The sequence below is a fragment of the Lissotriton vulgaris genome, chromosome 9 (genome assembly GCF_964263255.1).
Source record: "Lissotriton vulgaris chromosome 9, aLisVul1.2, whole genome shotgun sequence".
Lineage (NCBI taxonomy): Eukaryota > Metazoa > Chordata > Amphibia > Caudata > Salamandridae > Lissotriton > Lissotriton vulgaris.
The window spans coordinates 1,075,819,986-1,075,843,035 of NC_141697.1; the positions used below are offsets into that span (position 1 = coordinate 1,075,819,986).

At 42.3% G+C, this 23,050-nt stretch overlaps 1 protein-coding gene across 1 annotated transcript in view; it reads right to left on the bottom strand.

Moving 5' to 3' along the window:
- The window catches only part of ACOX2 (acyl-CoA oxidase 2), a 223,853-nt gene that overhangs the window by 115,387 nt on the left and 85,416 nt on the right, over positions 1–23,050 (bottom strand). Inside the window, exons 4-6 of the mRNA XM_086939062.1 lie at positions 12,660–12,767; positions 10,058–10,177; positions 4,223–4,338 (exon numbers count right to left, since the gene is read on the bottom strand). Coding sequence (XP_086795188.1) covers positions 4,223–4,338; positions 10,058–10,177; positions 12,660–12,767 — 344 coding nt within the window. The remainder of the gene's footprint in view (positions 1–4,222; positions 4,339–10,057; positions 10,178–12,659; positions 12,768–23,050) is intronic.

The window sequence follows — 23,050 nt, forward strand, 5'->3', positions numbered from 1 at the left end:
ATATTTGCATATGAGTAACTAGGCCGCCAAACCTTCAACTTAGACCCTACCGTAAAACATCTGGCATGCATCACGTTCATACATTTAGTCTAACAGATACACATCCCATCGGAGAATCAAAATCCAAACCTGGAATATCCATGGAGTATCGGACATCTACAGATTAGCGCCTGACTAACTATACCATTTCTACACAACACTGTCTCTCAGTCACATTACCTTAGCTTCCAAGAGGACCTTACCTTCATCATCTACAGATCCCATGACCTAGAGAACTGAATGGAACTGGAGATTAACTCTCACCCAGATTTAGGTTTATAACAGTTTCACAGGAATGGTTAATTTTTTGGTGATGGAACTGGGCATAAATCTAATGAATTCGATACAATAGATGAATAAAGTAATGAAAAGTAGTTTGGGGGTTCAAATGACACAAAATAATTAAGCAAGAATCTGCAAAGCAAATAGACATTAATTGGCATTAAGGTAAACTAACTTGGATGCTAGCTGTCATAAAACGATATTGGTAAGAAGCAGCGATAGAGGAGAACACTTAACAATGTTACAGGTTTATGCAGTAATTCTATCAGTTAAAGAACTGAGTGGGACACTATAATAACACTGGAGGGCTGTTCTTAATTTATTGTATGATGTATGGATTAATATTTATCAAAATTAAACAAAATGGCTGAGAGGACACAACTTGAGGAGTCACTTAGGTGCAAGTAGTAATCTGGTTAAGTGTTGTGGGTGTTTCCACTGCTGAACTTGGCAAGGTTCAAACTTGGTCACTACCGTAAATCAAGGAAGGACAAAGTGAATGAAAGATGATTGGAGAGAGGTTTGTAAAGGGCATATGCACCAATGGTATTTTAGTATCCGCTTGGGCAGTGGATGTGTTGAACATACACAATGAAAGAGTGGGAAGCACTCATTTTTTACCTGCACACCATTCATTTTTGTTTTACTGAAACAAACTCCCCAACTGGTAGTTTATTTCAAGTGAGAGTGAGAGTGGGAGAGTCTGTCAGTGAGAGTGAGAGAGTCTGTCAGTGAGAGTGAGAGAGTCAGTGTGAGTGAGTCAGTGTGAGTGAGAAAGTGAGTGAGAGAGAGAGTCAGTGTGAGTGAGTCAGTGGTGTGAGTGAGTCAGTGTGAGTGAGTCAGTGTGAGTGAGTCAGTGGTGTGAGTGAGTCAGTGGTGTGAGTGAGTCAGTGTGAGTGAGAGTTAGTGTGTGTCAGTGAGAGAGTGAGAGTCTGTGAGAGTGTGAGAGTCTGTGCATGGCTTCAAAGGATATTGCTCCGTTTGTTGCTCGTACCAACTATTCTTCCATGTCTGATTAATAAAGAGATCTGTTTCTTTCCTAACTCTCATGTAGATTATCTACTGCTACGTAAATAGCTCACTGGAGCGTCTGGCTAATGACTGTCCTTGTAAAAGGTGCGGAACGTATGTTTAAAAGTGTATACATTGGCTTAGCCATTATCTGATCATATCCAGGAAATATCCATGCTTTATCTGGTTTACAGAACTCTCCATGTATTATTGGAACGATGACTTGGGGCCCAAGGGGTAATGTGCTTGCTACACAGCTTAAGGTATGATCGACTTATCAGTTTATTCAGCAGGCTGCTATCCCAGAATATAACCTGCAACTGAGCTCACACTTTCTGTTCTAAGGGAGACCGCTCAATGGGTTGAGGAACCAACTGCAGAGATGCATGTGTAACCTATAGGTTACCTGGTTACATTCTAGTGATATGTTTAATGCTCCTTTCAGTGCTGGGTTGGAGCGTAGCAAGGGTGCCCTGGTTCAGTTGTAAAATGCAACCATAACTGTGGTGTAGTGCCTTGTCCCCAGTATTGACAGACCCCGGTGCCACTGCTCCTGTTGCACTAATATGAATGGGTACGCACATGGTCCCCCTATGATAAATTGTTGTGGCACCAAACATCACATCGATGTTTACTAACCTGTAGGAATGCATCAACCCTGCTCCTGCGGGCCGACCACACCCACGACTCCCCGCCCACCTCTGCAATGAACTCGACCAGAACCAATAGGAAGTTTCTGGTCGGGGATGCCTACCACAGAGGGTGACCAGATCATGCGACTGAAAAACCGGGACATTTCAAAAACACAGAGGAAGGACTAGAATTGTACATCAAGGAAGTGGCAAAGAAGGACAACCCTCAACAACACAAACACACAGAAAAAGCACTAAGAAATTAAATAAAATGTAATTTTCAAAACCAGCATCATACCGGTTAATTAAATTGCTTACTAGTAACAGCTACGAACTAGCGCTGATTTGGAACACCTAAAAAACCGTCTCTCACTGTTTTGAGTTGGCCCTCTCTAAACACCGGGACGTGACCCAAACCAGCGGTTGAAAAACAGGGACTGCCTCGGCGAATCCGAGACACCTGCTCACCCTACTGCGGTACCACACACACAGGGAGGGGCTTACATAGTTGGCCCCAGCAAGCCACAAATATTGCTACTGCCCCAGCAAGCCACAAATATTGCTACTGTGCTAGGATGGAGAAAATAGGGCAACAGAATGCCAACAAATGTAATTTCTCTAACAATGGCATAAATCACTGGCCAGGCCCTAGCGCACACAGTCACACTGAGACAGATAAAAAAACAAGTATGTGATTTCTCTGCGTATACGTCACATACCTTGAAACATTACCAAAAAAGCCCTTCATATCCCTATTATAAAAATATTATGGGTACTTACTTACTTACTAAAGCGGCAAACATATTCGAATGTCATTTACAATTATGACAGCGCAGCCAGTAGCGATAACCTAAAGCCAGATGCATAATAAAAATCTGTTTTCTTTTTTTCAATTCAATGATGAACGGTACTTGAAGAGGAAGCCTTCTTCTCATAAGATGGCCTGAGTGTCTGCGCGCTCGAGGCCTCTGCCTACCCTTCCTGCAGTTTCGCTTGCACTTTCTCCGCCGCACCAGTCCCTTTTCTATGTTGGCGCTGCACTGAAGGACACAGTCAGCGGCTGGAGCTGACGTCACCTCCCCGGGCGCCGCAGCTTGCAGCGTTAGTGTGAGCACCGGGGCAGGGCCACGAACTTGGTGCCACGTCAGGGCTAAAGCTGGGGCGGCGGAACACCGACATGAACCCGGCACACCACGAGCATCTGTGAGAGCAGGAGCAGCAGCCGCAGCCGCAGCAGCAGCCATGGAAGCCCGCTACAATCTGAAGAGCCCCGGTGAGGATAAGCAAAGCCCCTCCCTCTCGCTCATTGTGAGCCTGGCAGAGGGCAGCTGCCCGTGTCACCCAACCACCGTGTGTGTGTGTGTGGGGGGGGGAGGGCAGAGGGCGGCGGCATGTGTATGCGTGCGTGCGCGTCTGTGTGTGTGCAGGGGGGTGGGGGTTGGGGGGGCGGTAGCGTGTGTATGTGTGCGCGCGCCTGTGTGTGTGTGTGTGCATGCAGAGGGGTGGGGGCTGGCTGTGTCTGTGTGTGTGCGCCGTTAATGCATGCGAGCGAAGCGAAAGCAGTGGCTGTGAGTTCGTCTGCGCAAGCGCGGCTCAGACGCGCACTCCCGCGGTCAAAACTGAGACTGCAAAAGCACGCGTCTGACTCGTGTCTTCATTCCTAGAAACGGCTGACAATAGGTTCCGAGCAGACAGCAATCAATGCTTCGCATTGAATGCAGGTCGAGCTCGACCTAAATATCAGTGGCCCTGGTATGCGGTGAGTTTTTCACTCAATGTCAGGGACAGTCTTACTTTTGACTGCTTGAGACCATTATGCTTCTGATGGTGGCACTGAGCAGGGAAATCCAGTGAGTTGCTGCAATATGGTTTCCTGCAAGAGAATCACTATTCTAAAATACTAAATCATCTTTAAGAAAATAAAGTAATCTGCAAGGTAAAGGAACTAAATTCACAGATTTCACCAAGCCCCGTGTAATTTCAGCCATCCTCTGCTTTTGCATTAAAGATTCTTTCACGAGAATCGAGATTACATTCTCACCTCAAGCACAGTAGGAAAGAAAACAGTGGAACTGGATAATACTAATCTTTGGGGGGTTTTGCACAACACTGCTGAAACGGTGGCATTTCTACATGGAATGCAAAATATTGTTATCTCTGAACCCTAAATAACAGTTTGCCTGGGCAGTTTATATCTTCCACTTTATGAAGGCACCATGTTGGTCTGCCCTTTATAGCAGATGGCACAAAATAATTACCTGAGAATATTTGCTTAGCATGTTTTCTTTAGGAACATGGACATCTCGCATAATGAGATAACCATTGTCAATGTGTTCAAATGACATTTTAGGACCAATGTCACCAACCACGATTCCTGAAAAAAAAGGAAATGTGGAACCAGTTAATTTCTTCTCATTTAAAAGTATACATAGGAAAACGCACCACACCATGGGGCTCTATTGTTTTCAACATCCTAATATAGTATTGATCAATGACACCCCAACATACAGACAAATGTGATCAAAGTTACAAATACTGGACAAGGTTACAATAGTGATTAGCTCATCCAAAATTTTCATTAGGGACAATTGCAGTACAATAAGCAGAAATACTAACTATAATGCCATACAAAGCTCCATTACTATGAAATATCTCTTTATGAGTAAAGATATAACAGTGTTAGCAGGGGACTTGGTGTACTATGACCAAGTGCAAAGAGGGCTGGGTCCTAGAGAGGTCTTGCTTTGGCAGATGTCCTTGTGGGAGGTAATGTATTGTGTACTGAGGCAGGCAGTGATTCCCTTTGTGGGCTCACTACAGCCATGCGAGACCTATTAGATGAGTGACCCCAAAGCTTGACCACTGGTTTTATGCAGTTGGACTATTGTGTCTGGCATGCAAACTTTACTCATGTATTGTTTTACTACATGCAGATGGATGCCGTGCAAACGCGTAATGTATAATCCTAATCTTATCATTGCACACAGATAAGTACACAATTTATTCCTCCCAAGTATGTTGTCGAGGTAAGGGTATTGCAAATTTCTGTATTCTTTGAAAATGAGACTTTGGACCCTTCTTGCATTTTCATTCATTGCACCCATTATAAGAGAATGAATACAGTGCATTTCCAAGATATCATTGTTTCTAACTTTCAATCAATTCAAGTTTAAAATATCTTGAGGAACAACACTCTGGTTGTTACAGCAATACTCTCCCGATGACCAACAAGCTTTGAGTGCGTGACAGAGGTATGCCGGCAGTTTTCTCCAGCTGCAGATAGTACTGCTCTACAGTAACTACAACTCTACAGTGTCTTAGTACTAGGTCCATGTCAAAATGTAATCAGTGTTTTTTCAGATTTGAGGCCTGTCTCATCATCTTAATATGCTCAATCTCTAGGATGGATAATGATGAAAGGCAGTAGATAACATGGAAACAACGCATTACAGAAATGAGAATTCTCTCTGCAATCTTGCTCCCCCTAGGATAAGACAAGATTTAAGTAATGAAGTAGATGGATCTTACAATTTAGTCCACTGACCATTTTTGCAATTAAACACAAAAGTTCTCAGGATCAAAACCTTTATGAAGAGACACTAAACTTTAGTTACCAGGTGAAGGAGAAACAAGAACAAGCAGCACTGTAAAGAAGTGACAAATTCAACCAGCATCTGCAAATATGCATGGTGGTTAATAACCAATATTGCCTCAAAAATCTTAATACTGGAGTATTTATATGGTATATAATCCTTAGCACTCAGAGCGTCCTGCAGGCTCCAGTTAGCCCTCACTCCCCGCATTTAATTAAAAGAGGGGGAGGCTGAACCAGCAGAAAGAGTGCAAGGTGTGGGATCCGTCTAGGTTTGTCTAGGCATACCACTGGAAGGGAATGCTGCCAGTACAAATATAATGCTTGATAAAGCATACTCACCGCTCCACTATGGTGAAAGGTTGTGCATTGCGCATGACAGCCTTGTTAACATACCAGAGGAGGTGATAACAGCAGCAGCAGAAGGCCAATATTATGTTAGGTAAGGTTATGTTAATTTGTACAGCACACTAATCGCCTGAGAAAATACCAAGGCGCTTTGCAGGTGTGTAAAACATGAGGTTGAATATAGGTGCCTGGCAGACTTGTGAAAGTGTAAGCGGCTGTTCAGATATGCTGGTGCAGTGCTGTGCGAAGCCTTGTATTTGTGGATTTGTGAACTGGGAGACAATAGAGTTCTCGGAGGTGTTGTGAAATGGGGGTGCGGCATGTGAGGTGGAGTCCTGCGGTGGCGTTCTGAAGTCTGTGTAGGAGCTGCTTGGAGATTCCGGCATAAATTGTGTTGCCATAGTTGAGTCTACTTATGATGAGTGATTGTGTGACGGTTCGTCTGGTGTGTGAGACATTTGACGATCTTTTGAAGCATACAAAGAATGTGGAAGTAGACAGCGCTCACTACTAGGGCTTGTACGTCATGTCAAGTTTATCGTCCAGGGTGATCTGCAGATTTCTGGTGTGGTCGTGGGTGTTGGTCCTAGCTCTGACAGCCAACAGGTGGCATCCCATGGGGAGGTCTTCTATCCAAAGACCAGTAGTTCCGTCTTGTCAGAGATGAGCTTCAAGCAGTTGGTACTCATCCACTTTGCTACCATGGTCATGCAGTTGGTGAAGCTGGTTCTGGTGGTGGTGGTTAGTAGATTATGGGTCAAGCAAAATTTTACCTCTTGCATGACATTGCACAATACATTTGCTTACATACTCTGCATAGTGTGAACACGAGTAAGCTAGGGCCTACATGTTTTAAGGTAAACATTTAATACTCTCATGGAAAGGATAAAACGTGCATAGGCAGAGTATCTAAATTGAATTCCATATATTATTACAAAATAATGTGACTTAACACTGCAGCTGAAATTTGTTTTGCCCATTTGGCTGGTTTTATACCTATAAGAAAGCATTCTGATTATTTGTTGATTATTTATTTGAGCCAGTGTATAAGAGTAAACCTCAATGTGGGCAATTCATACTAATGTAGCTTTATTTTTTTTTCTTCCGTTTGGATTTCTATTGTGGTAGACGCAAGGAGTGATTCAGAAATGTTTTTCAAAACACCCAGAAACATCTCTGACCTGTGGTCATCGAACTAAGTTGAAAGTCCACCATAATTTATTAATACCAATACACATGTATGAAAATAGGTTATTTGAAGTGGGTGTCTGTGCATCTCAAGGAACAATAACACTTCTGTCAGGGTAAACTTTCAAAGTCACTAAATTAACCTGAGCTCAAAGCCCTGGTAGCTATGGCACTGAGCAGACAGGTTTAACTTAGGGCAAAGTGTAAATTATTCATGCAGTACCAAATAATTAATGAAGTCAAAAGACTAACCAATTAAAATCCCAACCTAAAATAGAAAAGAGTAAATTGTAATAAATAAAATGACAACAAAATGACAAAAGTCCAAAAAGGGGAGCTGGAAATTTGAGTTTTAGGGCTTTTAAGTGAGAACAGCAACAAAAAGCGTGGAGTACGACTGATGCCTACGATCGATATAGACGGGGAGCTAGGAGCAATTTCAGGCCGACCGCAATAGGGGGCCAGGTCCGATACACTAATCGGGTACATCCCAGTCAAAACCTTTACCTTCTGGCTCAGTCTTAAGTCATCATTTTTCAGGGTTTCTGGCGCAGCTCCTCTCTGTCACTTGTAAGGCTTCCAGGACTTCAGCGGTGCACTTTGTGGCCAGGATTCACTCAAGTACAGCCCACCAGCAAGTTCTACTCTAGGTCTAGTTGCTACTGGTCTGCTTAAAACAAGCATTTTCTTTAGCTTTTAGTCAATTGTTTTTTTTTTTGATTAACAAGGCCCTGGCAACTTCCCCCACAAAAATGATTTGTAAATATAATTTCAAACCAAAGTGTCAGACTGCCAATACCTGACCTATTGGCTTTGCAAATGCAGAAGAAATGATGCAGAGAAGACTTAAGCAAAACAACTAGTTGATGAATGGAATACTTGACTTAATCTCAGCCACGGGCAATAGCTTGGGACTGCATCACAATCCATTGTTTTTCGCCCACCATGCAACTCCGTTTGGAACCAGCTATATACAAATCAGTCTTTACCCTGCTCCTCATGGGAACAGTGCAGCCCGAAACTGCTACGCCTTGTCCTCCCAGAACTGGAACACTAGCAATCCAGGATCGGTTTCATCCTTATTAGGGCTCTTCAGCGAGGTATAGCTTGATTCCAGTGGCACAGTGAGCTTGGGTGCATGTCTGGATATACCTTGCACAATTAGAGCGTCAAATGCAAAAACAACAAGGTGATGAATCAAATGCTTCAAATAATCTTAGCCACTAGCAATCGATCGGACCGCATCCCAATTAATAATTTCTTTGTCCACAATTTCACCTCAGTTTTGCCCTTATGTCTCTTCAACCAGGTATAGCTTGGCATTGCCTGGCTGATGAGCCCTTATCAGAGCTAAACAAATCCTAGGTTGCTTGTATTCCGGCGCAGGGAGGAACCTGGCTTGTTAGTTCGTGATGGATTGTTCCCATGAACAGCAGGGTCTAGGCTGATCTGCATACAGCTGGGTCCAAACTGAGGTGGTGTAGTGGGCAAAAAACAATGGATTGGGATATGGCCGAGAGCGATTGTCAGTGGATGAGAACAATTCAAGCATTACTTCCATGACCTTGTTGTTGTTGCAGCAGAGGAGACTTGAGCACAAACTAGACACTTTGGGGTCCATTAGGTTAGCGGGCGGATCGCCACCGCCCGCTAACCTAATGGTTGTGGCTGGCGGTGCTGAGTGCACCGCCCACCACAATGCCAGGAATGCAGGATGCGCCCGCCACTGTGGCGGGCGCATCCTAATGGCCCCCGCGGGACCACCGCCCTTATGGCGGGCGGTCGGCCCCATTTCGCGATAGGATCCTAATGTGCCCCTTTGAATTTCAAGTATCATACAACTATTATATGTCCAGGTCCTTTTATGACTTTTGAAAAAGAAATTCGACCTTATTGTAAGTTCAATTGCTTAATAGGAATACAATTTCAATAGCTGGGCAAACACTAATTTCCAGTACACAACACTTAAACTAGATTTGTTTGGTAACTGTGCTCCCTTCTTTCAGTCTGTGCACATTACAATAGAGCAACGAAGGGGCTCACCTGTCCAGAGCTCAGGTGGGGAGTGGCCTTAACATTTTATCTGGTTTCGCGAAGATGGTACAAGTTCTGGGTCTCTCCGACTTGAATTTAATATTAATATTTCTGATAATCCTCTAGTACAGAGGTCCTTAGGATTTTGACTTCTGTGGACACCCACGTAATCCAGGAACACCCCCTGAACCATTATTGGAACCCGGTGACCCCTCCTGAGTCATTCATGGAAGTCAGGGACCCCAGCTCGAGCAATTTCGATCATTTTAATCTCAAAACAATACAGAAAAATGCAGAAACAAACATTCATCAAACAAATACACAAATGCTAAAATATTGTATTGAATTCAAAAACATTTTTAAAAAATCGAAATATTAATGTGTTGGGTAAGGTGAGGCTTTTCTAAGTTCATCTAAGGCCACCCATCATCCATACTATATTCAGTTTGCTGCATTTGCACTACTCCCACAAATCAATCAGAGGACCGCAACTTAATTTTTAGCCTCGAGGTTCAAATCCCTTCAAATTTATGGACATTTCTAAAATTTCGATTTTACACTTTGCTACTTTATTTATATACACTTTATTAATCAGTTATTATTTAATTTTCTAAGCATTCGAGGATCCCTTTAGTATGCATCATAGATGCAGGCTCCCTGGGTTCCCCTCACACAGTGGTGAACCACGTCTCTGATATCCTAATGACTTTCACTAGGAAGTGTCATTTCTGTGTGCCAAGCTTCTCTCTCCTGTCAATGCAGCAAAGAACTATGATCAGGAAACCTCTTAAAGCCTCTAATGGACATCATTAATTTATTTCATTTATGTATTTCTTTAAAGTGGAGCTCATGTCAAGGCATCATTGCACTTTACGAAAACACAGGCAACAGCATGATACATATAGCACAGCCAAGAGCTATGTATTCTTACCCGGTAAGGGAGAATGATCCTTCAGGCTTCGAATTGGGACAATAAATGCATGCATGCCATATGCCTTGTCTTTAATATGCAGCTGAGCGAGTACAACAGCATGGGACGCTGACCTGCCCACTAAGGGGAAAAGAGAGAAAAGTATAAGGATTCAAAAACGACAGTAGTAAATGTTGTCAGTAGATGGGGCTTCATGTGTTCAAGCGGAGGTAACTATGGTGATACAGCCTGAGGTCTAAGCAAGGTGCAAGGGTGGATCCGCTCTGCCTAAGACCATTGTTATCCAGAAGTCTGCCTAAGACCATTGTTATCCAGAAGTCTGCCTAAGACCATTGTTATCCAGAAGTCTGCCTAAAACCATTGTTATCCAGATGTCTGCCTAAAACCATTGTTATCCAGAAGTCTGCCTAAGACCATTGCTATCCAGAAGTCTGCCTAAGACCATTGCTATCCAGAAGTCTGCCTAAGACCATTGCTATCCAGAAGTCTGCCTAAGACCATTGTTTTCCGGAAGTCTCAACGCAGCGTCAAATTAATTCAACTACAGGTCTCATCAACAATTGCTAGAGAAGTAACTAATTTTTAGACTCATCTGCAGTTTCAACAATCATGTCATTTGACTGTGGAACAGTTGCTTTACTAGATCGAAAAATAAGGACAGCGAGCACAAGTCGCTTCAGGGTCCTCAGCAACAAGAAGATCCAAATGTAGCATTACGTATCAGCAGGCCAGGAAATAACTTTAGGTATTGACCATCGAGACACAAGTATCTGGGACACAGGCAAAGGCGCTATAAGGGGCAAGGGGCAATGGCTATTGTTATTCATTGCCTCCGAGGTCAGTAATGTGGCAGCTTTGCACACAAATCCCTTCTCCAATCAGCACTGCTCATTAACTCAAACATCAAATCACAGATGCTATTACATATTACATAATGTATGATATCACATCACTTTGTCAACTTTAATATTATCACTTAACCTGCTATGAGGACAGAGGAGCAGGGTCCATGGCATTCGCCAACTGCCAGGTCCTACATTCAGAGTCTGCTCAGCATATTGAAGGGCTAGCTCAGTGGGCTCTTTGGGGAAAGAATTATGAACACAAGATTCTGCTGAAGATCAAGCAGGCCCTGTAATTAAACCACATTGTGGAAGGCTGAAGCTTGTGACCAGTGAACTGAGACTGGAGCCTGCTCCCCTAGCCCTCCAGCCACAGCTAAAGAGAGTAGGCACTTTACAGCGCAGGGCCCATCCAAAGACCAGGGCCTACATCTTATGCATGCTGAACATAGCAGAAGAGCATGTACAGTGGGATATGGGAGTATGGAATCACAGCCACAGAGAATGGTCAGGTGGATACATAGGGTCTCTAGGTGGAACAGAGGTGCATTTCTGAGGGCTAGAAAATGCCTAAATTGAACAGTGTAATATGCTGATGCCTATATCATTCTTATCATATAGAGAAAGTGAAGGACACTTTTTCCACATGATGCTCCAGATTTATTTTCACCAATGCAGCAACTGTAATCAATATGCGTTTGCTGCCAATTCTCAGACTTTCGAAACTAGGAATAACAATTCAACAAGAAAACCACCAAATTCCCTGAAATAGATTCGTAAAAGGATGCTTTGGTTAGATTTACCTTTACTTTGACACTTTCTCGGAAGGAACCTTACTTGTCAAGTCCCGTAAGTGGAATGTATTGCCCTGGCCATTGCCTCTGTGTGTTCTTTTACTTGTGTGTGCATCTGTGTGTGTGTGTGTATGCAGGAGACAAACTAACAATAACGTTACTTTAACCTTTGTTAATTTCAGTATATTTATATGCCCAATCAAGTGGCAGTGATGTAATGCACCCTGAATAATAGAAGCAAAAACTCAAAAAACAGTCAAACATCTAGAGGCGACAACGCACAAAACTATACAGACTCACAATACTACAGAAACAGAACATTTGGGAAAGGAAAATAACTCATAGGACATTTATACAAACATATACCACTCAACATGAAGTAAAACCTGTGAAATGTAATAGGAACTGGATCACTGGCTTGGATTATCTTAAGGTTTGCTTGCACACATTTTTTTGAAAGAAATCAGTGACTTTGCCATTAAAATGAAGGACCTGAATATAGAGCCATGTATATAACTATTTTATTATCTGTTTTTAATTATTGCTGGTGCTGAGCACTGGTAGGATCTTCACCACGGATAGCCTGGACATACCTTCTGGTGAATTCTGGCATTTCCCCAGAAGACTAGACGCTTGGCTGGTGCTGCTTTCATAACTGCATAGACTGTCATGATCCTACCCAGAAAGCTCTAGGAGAATATTGGCCATAATTTTGGCCTTCCATTAGCTTACAAATCAAAGCAGCATAATTCTACAGGTAGCTTGTTCTTTCAAGCCTGGAAAAGCAAGCGATTCGTGAAACTGTGCGCATGAGCACCGATTGCTTCATGTAAAGGTGACTTGCGGGGGAGGCTGGAACAATGAGGACTCGTTCGAAAACTACAGACCAACCACAAATAGGTGTTTTTAGTGAGAAAATAATAAAATACTTAAACAATAGGAAATCATTTCTATGATGAAACTTACAGTCTCCAGGCCACCACTTTGTCGCTGATATTTTTGGAGTATTTAGTACAAATTCTTGGCTGTCAATGTTGAAAGTTGCTGTTGTTTCTAATCCTCTAAGATACGTCCCTTAATAAAGAAAAATATCAATATTTTATAAATCTTTCTGTTCATTTAATAAAAAAAGCCTCTGGTCAATCAATGTAAAAAGAGAACAAGCAGTAAGAAAGTTGATAATATGGTTTTCCAGAACTTAGCAGTCTGGAAATCACAGGGCATCATTAACGTTCAAAGGTGAACAAAACAAAGTGTAATTAAAAACAAATATAGCTCTTCACAATCTCCTAGTACCTTGGACTAGTGGTAACCTGATATTTAGGGTCTCCAGGTTCTAGCAGTAGAGTCTAAGAAAATACTACATCCCCGTGGACACTAACAGGCGGGCAAAAGTCCCTGAAAACAGAAAATTATGCTGCTTTCTTTAAATGCTTTATACAGACAATATTTCCAACATGAATCAGTTTCATTCTTCTCTATGTGTACTACGTTTCTCTTTACAGAACAATAATTTGCTAAGTTTCTTTTTAGGTCTCGGTTTGGCAACGCGCATGCGCTGTCTCCCCGAGACATCTGGTAGTCTATAAGGGTGCTGAAACTCTGCCTACTGCTTTGTTATTTCTTGCTGCTTGCCATTGGTTAACTTTGGCTTTTTATTTGTTATCAGCCTTATTATTGGGTCTTTAGCCAGTAGGTAACTTCCGGCTATTCCGGAAGCAGCACCGCCTAACTACAGTATTGTAACGCTTATTTTAAATAGTGTGCAGTCATTTTGACTTGCACCGGAAAAGAACCCTTGATTGCTCCGGAAGCAGCACGCTAGCGCTGCTCTGTTTACTTTCCTGTTCCCATGTTCCTTTTGTTCCTGCCCCCTCCCGATGTTCGTTGTCTCCCAACTCATGGGCCATGGACGTGCTTGTTGGTGCTGTGACCGCGCTGCCCTTCCCCTGCAAGCGTCTCTGTCCACCGAGACTGAGCGCCCATGGGTGCTTTTCAGTTTTATGATCCCTGCTCGGTGGGGGTTGGAGCTCTGCATAGCAGCAGTTTCCCTGCTGCAGTCACCAGTGGTGAGCGGGTGCGCCACTGTGTACAGCCGCTCGTCCTTCTGCTGCTGGGTGCTGCTGTTCCATGCCACCCCTGCAGCACGGTCTTCAATGGCCTCTAACCCACAGCAGTATGCTTGATTTTCTTTTCGGGATGGCTTCGCCTGTTGGAGAGATCGAAGAAAAGCTACGCCACGCGGCACTGTTTGCGAGCTCGACACATTTCTTCATTTATACATGTATTTGTTTATTTATTGGTATTTTGTGTCGCATCTACAAGTTGGATCTATAAACTTTAGAGCTTTTCGACCCACTGGTGGAAGGAAGAAAGAGCTGGGCTTGTGCTAGCCTTTAAAGATAAAGAGATTATTTTCTTTTTTATTCTTTGGAGATTCGTAGAAGTCTTGTCCTTTGTACCACGAGACAACAGCGCCAACATGTCACCTTTCAGACACCTTCGAGAGCATTGTGATCCTGGAGTGCAAATAGGTAGTCGCTGTATATTCCATTCGCCTGACTGAACTCCACCTCCCGCCCCCTACCCCTTCCCCTCCCCCAAACACAAATAAACAAGGATTCGCCGTGTGCAAAGGGCGGCTGGTTGGGCACTGATTAGTGGGAACAGGCATTCCGGTAAGTCCCGGGTTTTGATCATGTGTCCGGGCAGATTTTACTAAACGGAGCACCTGTCCCTGTTTTTGGAATGCAGTGACTAAACAAAATTATGTTTTCCTGCAAAATTAGGTATCAGCCCTTATACAAGCGTATATTTATAAAGCTCCACTTTTATCTATTCCATCATTAAAATTTAGATCATTGACTTTTTGCACTTATTAGGCCACAAAAGTGATTGTGCTTTATGTTTTTTACAGCAGTATTTTGCAATGGGTTTTATATATAGCGCAATAACGTGTATGTTTATAAAGGCGTGAATACAAGGTGGTCTGATTGCTTGACTTGTGATTTATTTTCTATGAAACTATCTAAGGAGGTAAATTGTTTCCTTATGAAAAATGTGTTATATCTGCTTACATTTCATATGCTTTACTTAATCTTGCAATAGCTATGTGTTTGCTTTGTCAAGGATTTAGTACCTATTTTATCAGGTAGCATATCACTCTTGTCTCCCCTCCTTCAAACCTATTTCCAGGTTCTGCAGCGCCCCAAAGTGATACAAATGGCAATAGTGTTATATAGTAATAATCACTCCACTGCAAATAAAAAGACAAAAGTTAAAAACATTGTAATTTTCAACACCAAAAGCTCTAACTTTCACAAATCCGAGACCTACTGCACTGCAAATGCTTGTTTGTATTGTATGCGATCTATGCATTTTTAGGGGAGTTGTGTAATGAGTCAATGGTTATAAACCTTATTACTTATATCAATGTAGTTCTAATTTTCAAAAGGTTTGGAGAGCCATTCGGTATGGAGATGAGAGTGCAACTTATCCCTTAACTGAAGTATATACCAGTCAAAAAGTGGGAAGGGTTAATTGAACATGTTTTTTTCACTTTTGTGCAGCAGATTCATTTTAGCCTGTATTCTGTAATTTGACAAAAAATGACTAACTTTTATGCAAAAAGAGCATTTAATTCTTTTCTTTACTTAAACTGATTTTATTGGATTTTTAAAGTACCTCACAGGCAATAGCCCGATATGAGCCATTTCTATACAGGATGATGACATATTACCAAAAATGGAATAGTCATTGGGTACATTTTGTATATACAACAAACATAAAAAACTAAACTTTACACAGACTGTTCCACCCCACCCACATTGGCAATAATTTTTAGATACATATACATCTTGAAAAAAGAAAGACACAATATCATATAATATGGCCATTAGCATCCCATGGACACTATTGCTTAAGGGGTTTTCGAGCGAAGATCTATGCCCTTGTAGCTGGCCCATCGTGACCAAATTTTCCTATGTTTTTGTAGGCAATCCCGTGCTTGGAAGACTGCTATTTCTGCACCCATGCAGGTATCAAGTGCCTTTCGCCATTTTCCCATTGTCCGTGGAGAGGTTCCTTTCCATAGCTGAGCAATATCACGTTCGGCTATGGTGAGCGCAAAAAAGAGTAGGTGTTGTTTATAACACCTCCCACCTATATCATCTGCACCATGAAGGAGAAATAGTCGAGGGTCAAGTGGGAAGTCCCAGGACAACACCTCCTAGAGACAAGTCAAAACTCTGCACCTGAAGGGTTGTATTGCAGAGCAGCTCCACACCGTATGGAAAAATAACCCCTCCTCCCTATCACAGCGTAGGCATTGAGGGGAAGCAATGACTACCATCCTCCGGAGACGAAGGAGTGTACAATATACCCTATGGACATATTTAAATTGAATAAGACGGTATCTAGAAGACACCACCTCACCCCTAGGACTAGCTATAGCCGCAGCCCAGTCATTGTTCGTCAATTCTGGGATGTCATCTTGCCATGCTTTCCTAGTCTTATGGAGAGTCGTGGTGGAATGCGTTATCATTCTACTGGCATGGGGAAGAGAATCAAGTTCCTGTGCACTGTACAACAGCCGCAGGTGAGGAATCCCTCCCATTGCTGCGTGTTCTTGGGCGAACGCTGAGTTTGGAGGTGTGTTATACCACCAATCATTAATGACCTTGAGGTGAGAGGCCAAGTAATATGAGTATACATTGGCAGTGCCAATACCACCGCAATATGTGGATTATACACATGTCTGTAGTGCTACTCTAACCGCTCCCCCGCCCCATAAACCTTTATTAGGTTTAGCATTTATTTGTGCGAACCATGACCGCGGTATATGATATGGGAAATGTTGGAGTTGATACAGCACTCTGGGGAGAGAAATCATTTTGAAGATCGCTGAACGCCCATACAGCGAGAGAGGCAGGGAAGACCATATGGTAGTCTCATCTCAGAGCTGGACAAAGAGAGGGTTAATATTTCGTATCCAGGATGTCGTGGGGCAGGGAGACATATATACACCCAAATATTGGAAACCGTCTGTGGCGTGTTTGAGCTGAGATGCACATGTATCTTGTTATAATCTCCACCCCAGTTGGTACATTCCGTCACCCCTCTCCCTTGACCCAGTTGGTAGCACTCATGTCTCTGGTTGCCAACATTCCACAGATTACTCCAGCTGACTGGAACCTGTGGTGGAGTGAAGAAGAATAAAGAAGATCTCTTATACTACCTACGCCTTGTCTTCATTGTAACACTGGCGACGAGGATGGGATTCGAACTCACGCATGCAAAGTACAATGGATTAGTGTCTTCATTGTAAAACATACCTCTACCCTGCTGTCGGCATACTGGGAACAGCACTGATTTGGAAGGGTTGGTAAGAAGGCCAGTGGTCTGGCCATAGACTCGAAGAATCTGTAAAATACGTGGGCCTGATATCCATGGGTCTGTCATGAAAAATAGGACAATGTCCGCATATAATGCTGTACAATCTGGTTGTGATCTTTGCCAGTTGAAACCTCGGAGCACCGGATCCCAGTTTTTAATTTTTTTTTAAGTATTTGTAACAGATTGAAATTTATTCAGCTTTTACAGTTTTCACCATGTCAATGAAATTTACAGGTGAACTTAGAAAGTTGTACACTTCCAAAAATAAAAACGCACACAATTCCTGGTCCCGCATTGGTAATTTGTGATGAACAGACAACATTCTTCCCTATAATTATTTGAATGTAATCACTAATTCACAGATGATCGGTCGCATATTTTGTCTGGTAAAACTATAGGCTGTCACAGTATAAACCATACTATAAAACATACTCGGGGCTTTCATTAATTAACTAGTGTGTGTCAAGTATCCTTCGTTTGGAGTGAGGAAATAAAGTTATTTGGTTTTACTTGTAAGCTTACATTGTTGAAATTAGCCATGATTTTGGTGTTAAGGAAAAGTCCCTCACCCACTTCCCAAGACTTGGCATTACCTATCACAAATGCCACTTTGTAGCTGTTCTGGGAACATTTAATTTTTGTAAAATTCACAAACAGTACTGCACCTAAACCATCTACATCTCATACCATCATGTAATTACACAACTCTCTCTATCAAAACGACACTCATCATGAACAGAAGCAGAGCTCATGGGGCAAAAAAACATGCAGACGAGCAACATCTGTCCATTTCCCATGAATCCAACCAACATTAAATACATTTGAAAACTATATATCCCTGGCTATTGTCCTAGGCAGTTGCACTGTGCACATCATCCTGGTATGTCCTCTTTTATTAGGTCCGGTGTTAGCCAAAACCTACTGTGACAATGTGTACCTTTGAATTAAAAAATAATATTTGGATTTTTAACTAATGCTTTTTATATTTTTTGTTCACTTTGGTGAGTGTAGAATCTTCCCTAGCCTGGGTACCCTGCAATACCTACTCCACACATGAAGCTTAGTATTACACATCTTTAATCTTGGGTGTGTAACTGCAAACTCAACATTCTAAATCATACTTTATTGCATTCCGCTCTAACTTACGTCATAGCTCTACGGAGTCCATCAGGGGCAAAAATGGATCCGTCACTGATAACTCGCAAGACATTACAGCGAGTGCTCAGCAGATCCTTCAATACTGGTCTCATCTTATTCTCGGATTGTGCTCATAAAATGTTTTTTTACAAAAATGGCGGCTTCTGCATATATCAGCATGCATAAACATACCTTTTTTGAGGTACTTTACTTTAATGCAATACATTCAAGGATGGGTGTCAGCCTGTTTGTGCACAAGGCCGTCCATATTTATATGTGTTTTACTGTAGTAAAAACTATTGAAAACATGTCCGCCTAAGCTTGCAAATGTTCACATATACAAAGCCACTTTTTTTTTAAAGTAGAAACTTTTTTAAGATTGCCGCCCATGGGTACACCAGCGCACCTACAGGTGACACTTTATTATAGTTTTTTTAATAAAATATTATTATAAAAAACATTTCAAGATGGGCGCTCTTGCGGGTGCATGCAAATGCATGGATGAGCATGCATGGCAGACTTTTTCGGATTATTTTCATAAAGTAGAAAACAAGCATTCTGAGAAACTGAGCATGGGGTTTTTAGAAGATTAGGACTAAGGGGGCGCACTGCCTGGGCTGACTCCATAGTCTTCTGGGGCCGATACATAGATGACTGCTTTCTCCTTTGGTCCGGAACTGAGGAACTTCTTCATTCCTTTTTTGAACACCTCAACACCAACACTTGGGAAATCAGTTTCACCATGAATCACAGCTTAACCAGTATAGAGTTTTTAGATCTGGAATTCTATGTCAAAGACAATCATTTACACTCGAAACTTTTTAGAAAACCTACAGCATGTAATTCTGTACTACATGCTTCTAGTTTTCATCCTGAACATCAGATACGGTCAATCCCCTACGGGGAATTTCTCAGGGCCAAACGAAACTGTAGTGAAGCCTGTGAACTAGACAACTGTATCACAAACATGAAAAACAGATTTGTAAACAGAGGCTACACAAAAACCACCCTCAGAAAAGCTGAGACGAAAACAAAAGCCATCACAAGACCTGACTGTCTAAAAACACGTACTGAAATGAAATCCTCTGACCAACACGTCAGATTCATAACAGAATTTAATGCATTGAACCAACACACTAGAAAGAGTCTGAACAGACACTGGAAACTTCTAGTAGGGGACCCCACACTGAAGGAATTCATATCTGAGAGACCCTCCATCACTTACAGGAAAGGTTTTACCTTGAAAAATAAACTGAGCCCTACCGTTCCCGCAAACACCACAGTACAGAACTGGCTCTCCACACGGGGCCTTGGCTTCCACAGATGTGGATTTTGTTCGATGTGTATATGGGGTAAACACGGTACGAAAAACTTTGTAAGTCATGATGGAATGGTCTATCAGATCAAACACAACATTACTTGCCTCAGCAAGTTTGTGGTGTACATTATTGAATGCAAGTGTGGCAAAATATATGTAGGGAGCACCATCAGGGCCCTCAAGGAGAGGATAGCTGAACATATGAGAGCTATACAAAGGAGGGATGCTAGATACCCGGTAGCCCTTCATGTTGCAGAATGCCAACCAAATGAGGACGACATCAAAGTACGTGTTTTTGGAATCGATCTAATTCCCCTCAATATCAGAGGGGGCAATCGTGAACTGATGCTCAGACGTAGGGAGGCGACATGGATCATGCGCTTACGCAGCGTAGAACATGGGCTTAACTACGATTCTGAGCTACAGTATTTCCTGGGGGATTAGAATCTCACCAGGGGGATCCTAGGTGCACACCATTTACAGATTTGAGAAAACATAATTTCCCCACACAACAATACTGAACTCCAAGATGTTAGTGAGATAAGAGAATATGAAAGTTTTTTCTCTCTTTAGGAGTTAAATGTTTTTCCACTACTGTGTTTTAATGTATTGAGACAACCTTCTATTTTGTATTATGTCATAGAGCTAAATGCTTTTTGTCATGAAGTCCATCCGCACAGACTTATGTCTATGACTGGCAAACCATATGTTAGACTTTTTTGACGATTCCACGCAATTGTGTTGAGAAACTTTGTATAAACATGTCCATATGCTTTCGAATATGCGGGGGTATGATGTGTCCCCCTTGTTTTGTCACACTTCTCACGAATCAATTCACTTTCTACTGAGCATGCACCCTATTACGAATGATCCGACCACATTTGGGTTGATCCTGCATGCTGGACGCTATAATTTTTCCTTTCTAAGGTTTTCTCTAATTATGATCAGATGACAAGGGACTTATGGAACTGACAGATCTTGCCAGTATCGTTTTGACATTTTTATTCCGGCACAGGAATAAATGGAAGTAGCGTTACCTTTTTAAATCACTGAACACTTTAGTGTATTGCCATTGCTCCTCGTAAATAGACCTTGGCTAAACTCATAGACGCCCTCCTTTTCCTGTACAGTTCACCCCTTAATAATGGCGCTGGTAGATGCATCGCCGTGAGGACGTCTTCTATGTCCTTTCAATTCTATTTAATCCCTCCTCTCCCGGGGTCACGTGTTCGTACACGAGAGACGACCGCCGGGAACAAACAGAGGAGGGATTGCCTGAAGCGGGTAAGTGCGACTCCAACACTGCTGTGCTACACACAGATAGCCGGTTTTGGTCTAGTACTTTTAGAGTGTTCTTGCTCCTAAACGCGGGTCCCCACGGACAGTTCTCTCACCGTAATTTATTTTTACTCGACAGCACACCGCCTCAGAGGATACTTACTCGTTTCCTCAAACTTGGCACGAAATAGGAATCCCCTCCCGGCTTCCCGCCTGAAGGCATAGCGGGATACAGGTAATGAAACCACCCCCCCCCCCTTCTTTTTATCAATATTCACGATCCTTCGAGAGCACCTGGGCAGGCACTATGAAACATTCCTTTAGCCAGCAAACGTTGTATTAAATTACCTACCAGCGCAATATGATAGTAACATATGATTTCCCTATCTCCCCCTTTTTTACATATAGCGCTACACTATCTCTACAGGATTACCAAGGGGATATGATAACCTCATTCCTATACTACCATTGATCTTTCTTTCAACCAGCCTCGTCTGTGTATGTATACGCAGAATACCCTTTGGTAAGGAACAGGTTGTTGTGCTGCCCAAGACTTTATTTAAGTCTTTTAATCATTTCTTCCTTTAGAAGCCTCCTCATGAGTCTCTTTTCTTTTCCTTTTGCTTCCCTCACACTACATAGCCTGAAACAGAGCTTATAAAGACCCAGACTTACTCCAACCACACTGTGGATTGGGAGTTTAAGGTAATAACCATTACTCATAGACCATCAGAAATTGCATGAATTTGTGCTCTCTGGTTCTTTACCCATTATAGGCACGTTTCACTATCACGCTGTGAGGTCACACAAACACCTCCTGACTTATGTATCAGAAGCAAAGATGTAGTACATCTCACAATTGTATTCACCATCACGACGGACACCCTCTTAATTTCAGGACCACTGTGTACGAGTGAATCATGACCACACTTAGGTCTTTTTTTAATCTCACTCACTGCGTGCACATTAGCACCATAGACCGTACACTTGCCTGAGTATGCAAGTACTGTCACCAATTTTCACCTATCATGTGCAACACAAAACGCACGTCAGACTGCATGTTGGAGTGCACTTAGGTCACCATATGCAGTATCAAACGTTACATGTCTAGATTAAAATTTGCCCACATTGTTTTGTATTACCAGCCCTGAAGAGTCGTGTTTGACTCACCCACACACGACGAAACACGTGTCGGCGATTGATATCTTTCTCAAAGTCTGGAGAAAAGTAAACAACTTGCTGTAACAAGAAGTATCACACCAAAGAACCTGCTTCTGCGTTTTCTTTTTTACTGTTGGTCATTGAACCTTGTTTTGATATACACATATGTAGTTGCGAGAGCTTATTTATTAGAAAACAAGCATTGACAACCCCATAGGTTTAGCAGCCAACGCCAAAACTAGTGTTTTTTTATACTTGTTTTATATTGATTATCCTGGTAATCCAGTGCATCCTGACACCCTTCCCTGGCCCCATCGATTTCGTAGGTGGTTAATTTGGAGAAAACCTCTCAATTTCCATTATTATTTTTATACAAGCAATGCTATGTTTTCAGTTGTTCTAACTTCTTGTAGGCACCCTAGAAGACGTGTGGAACTCCAGTGTCTAAAATATGTATTTTCTATTGCCTGAAATATATCATTCCTATCTCACCTCACTTTTCCTATTCCTATTTCCGGACATAAAGACGCACAAAAAGAGGAGGACTAAAAAAGACACAGAAAACCTTCAATGATGCCCCTCAAAAACTCATAGCCTACGTGTTTCGATGTTGCCTGTATTTCTTCCCTTGTTTCGCTCCATTTTTCAGTCTGGGAATGATCATACTGCCTCTGCAGATCTCTCTTCCTATGAAAACCAAAGTCGTCCCAGCATTTTAAAGCTGGGTCATTTGGTCTTCTGTAGGGATCAGGAATACAGACAGAATGACGGATCAGTGTATTTTCTTAATCATTCTTATTTTCAGTTTCACTGTCAATCGTGCTACATTCAGTAATCCAACCACATCTTAGCTGGTAAAACCCGAGGCACAAACACAAATCAGGCACGTGGTTCTGGTCTGCACAACCACTTGGTTTACTGGGCTAGAGAAAAAAAATTCTCTATCTTGCCCATGTGCGAACTCTTTCGAGAGCATGTACTAACTCTCGAATTCAGACTTAGGCAGTGCTTTAAATGGGCCGGTACTCACCAGTACTGAGTAACGGCACTTCAACATTTTCGGCACTTG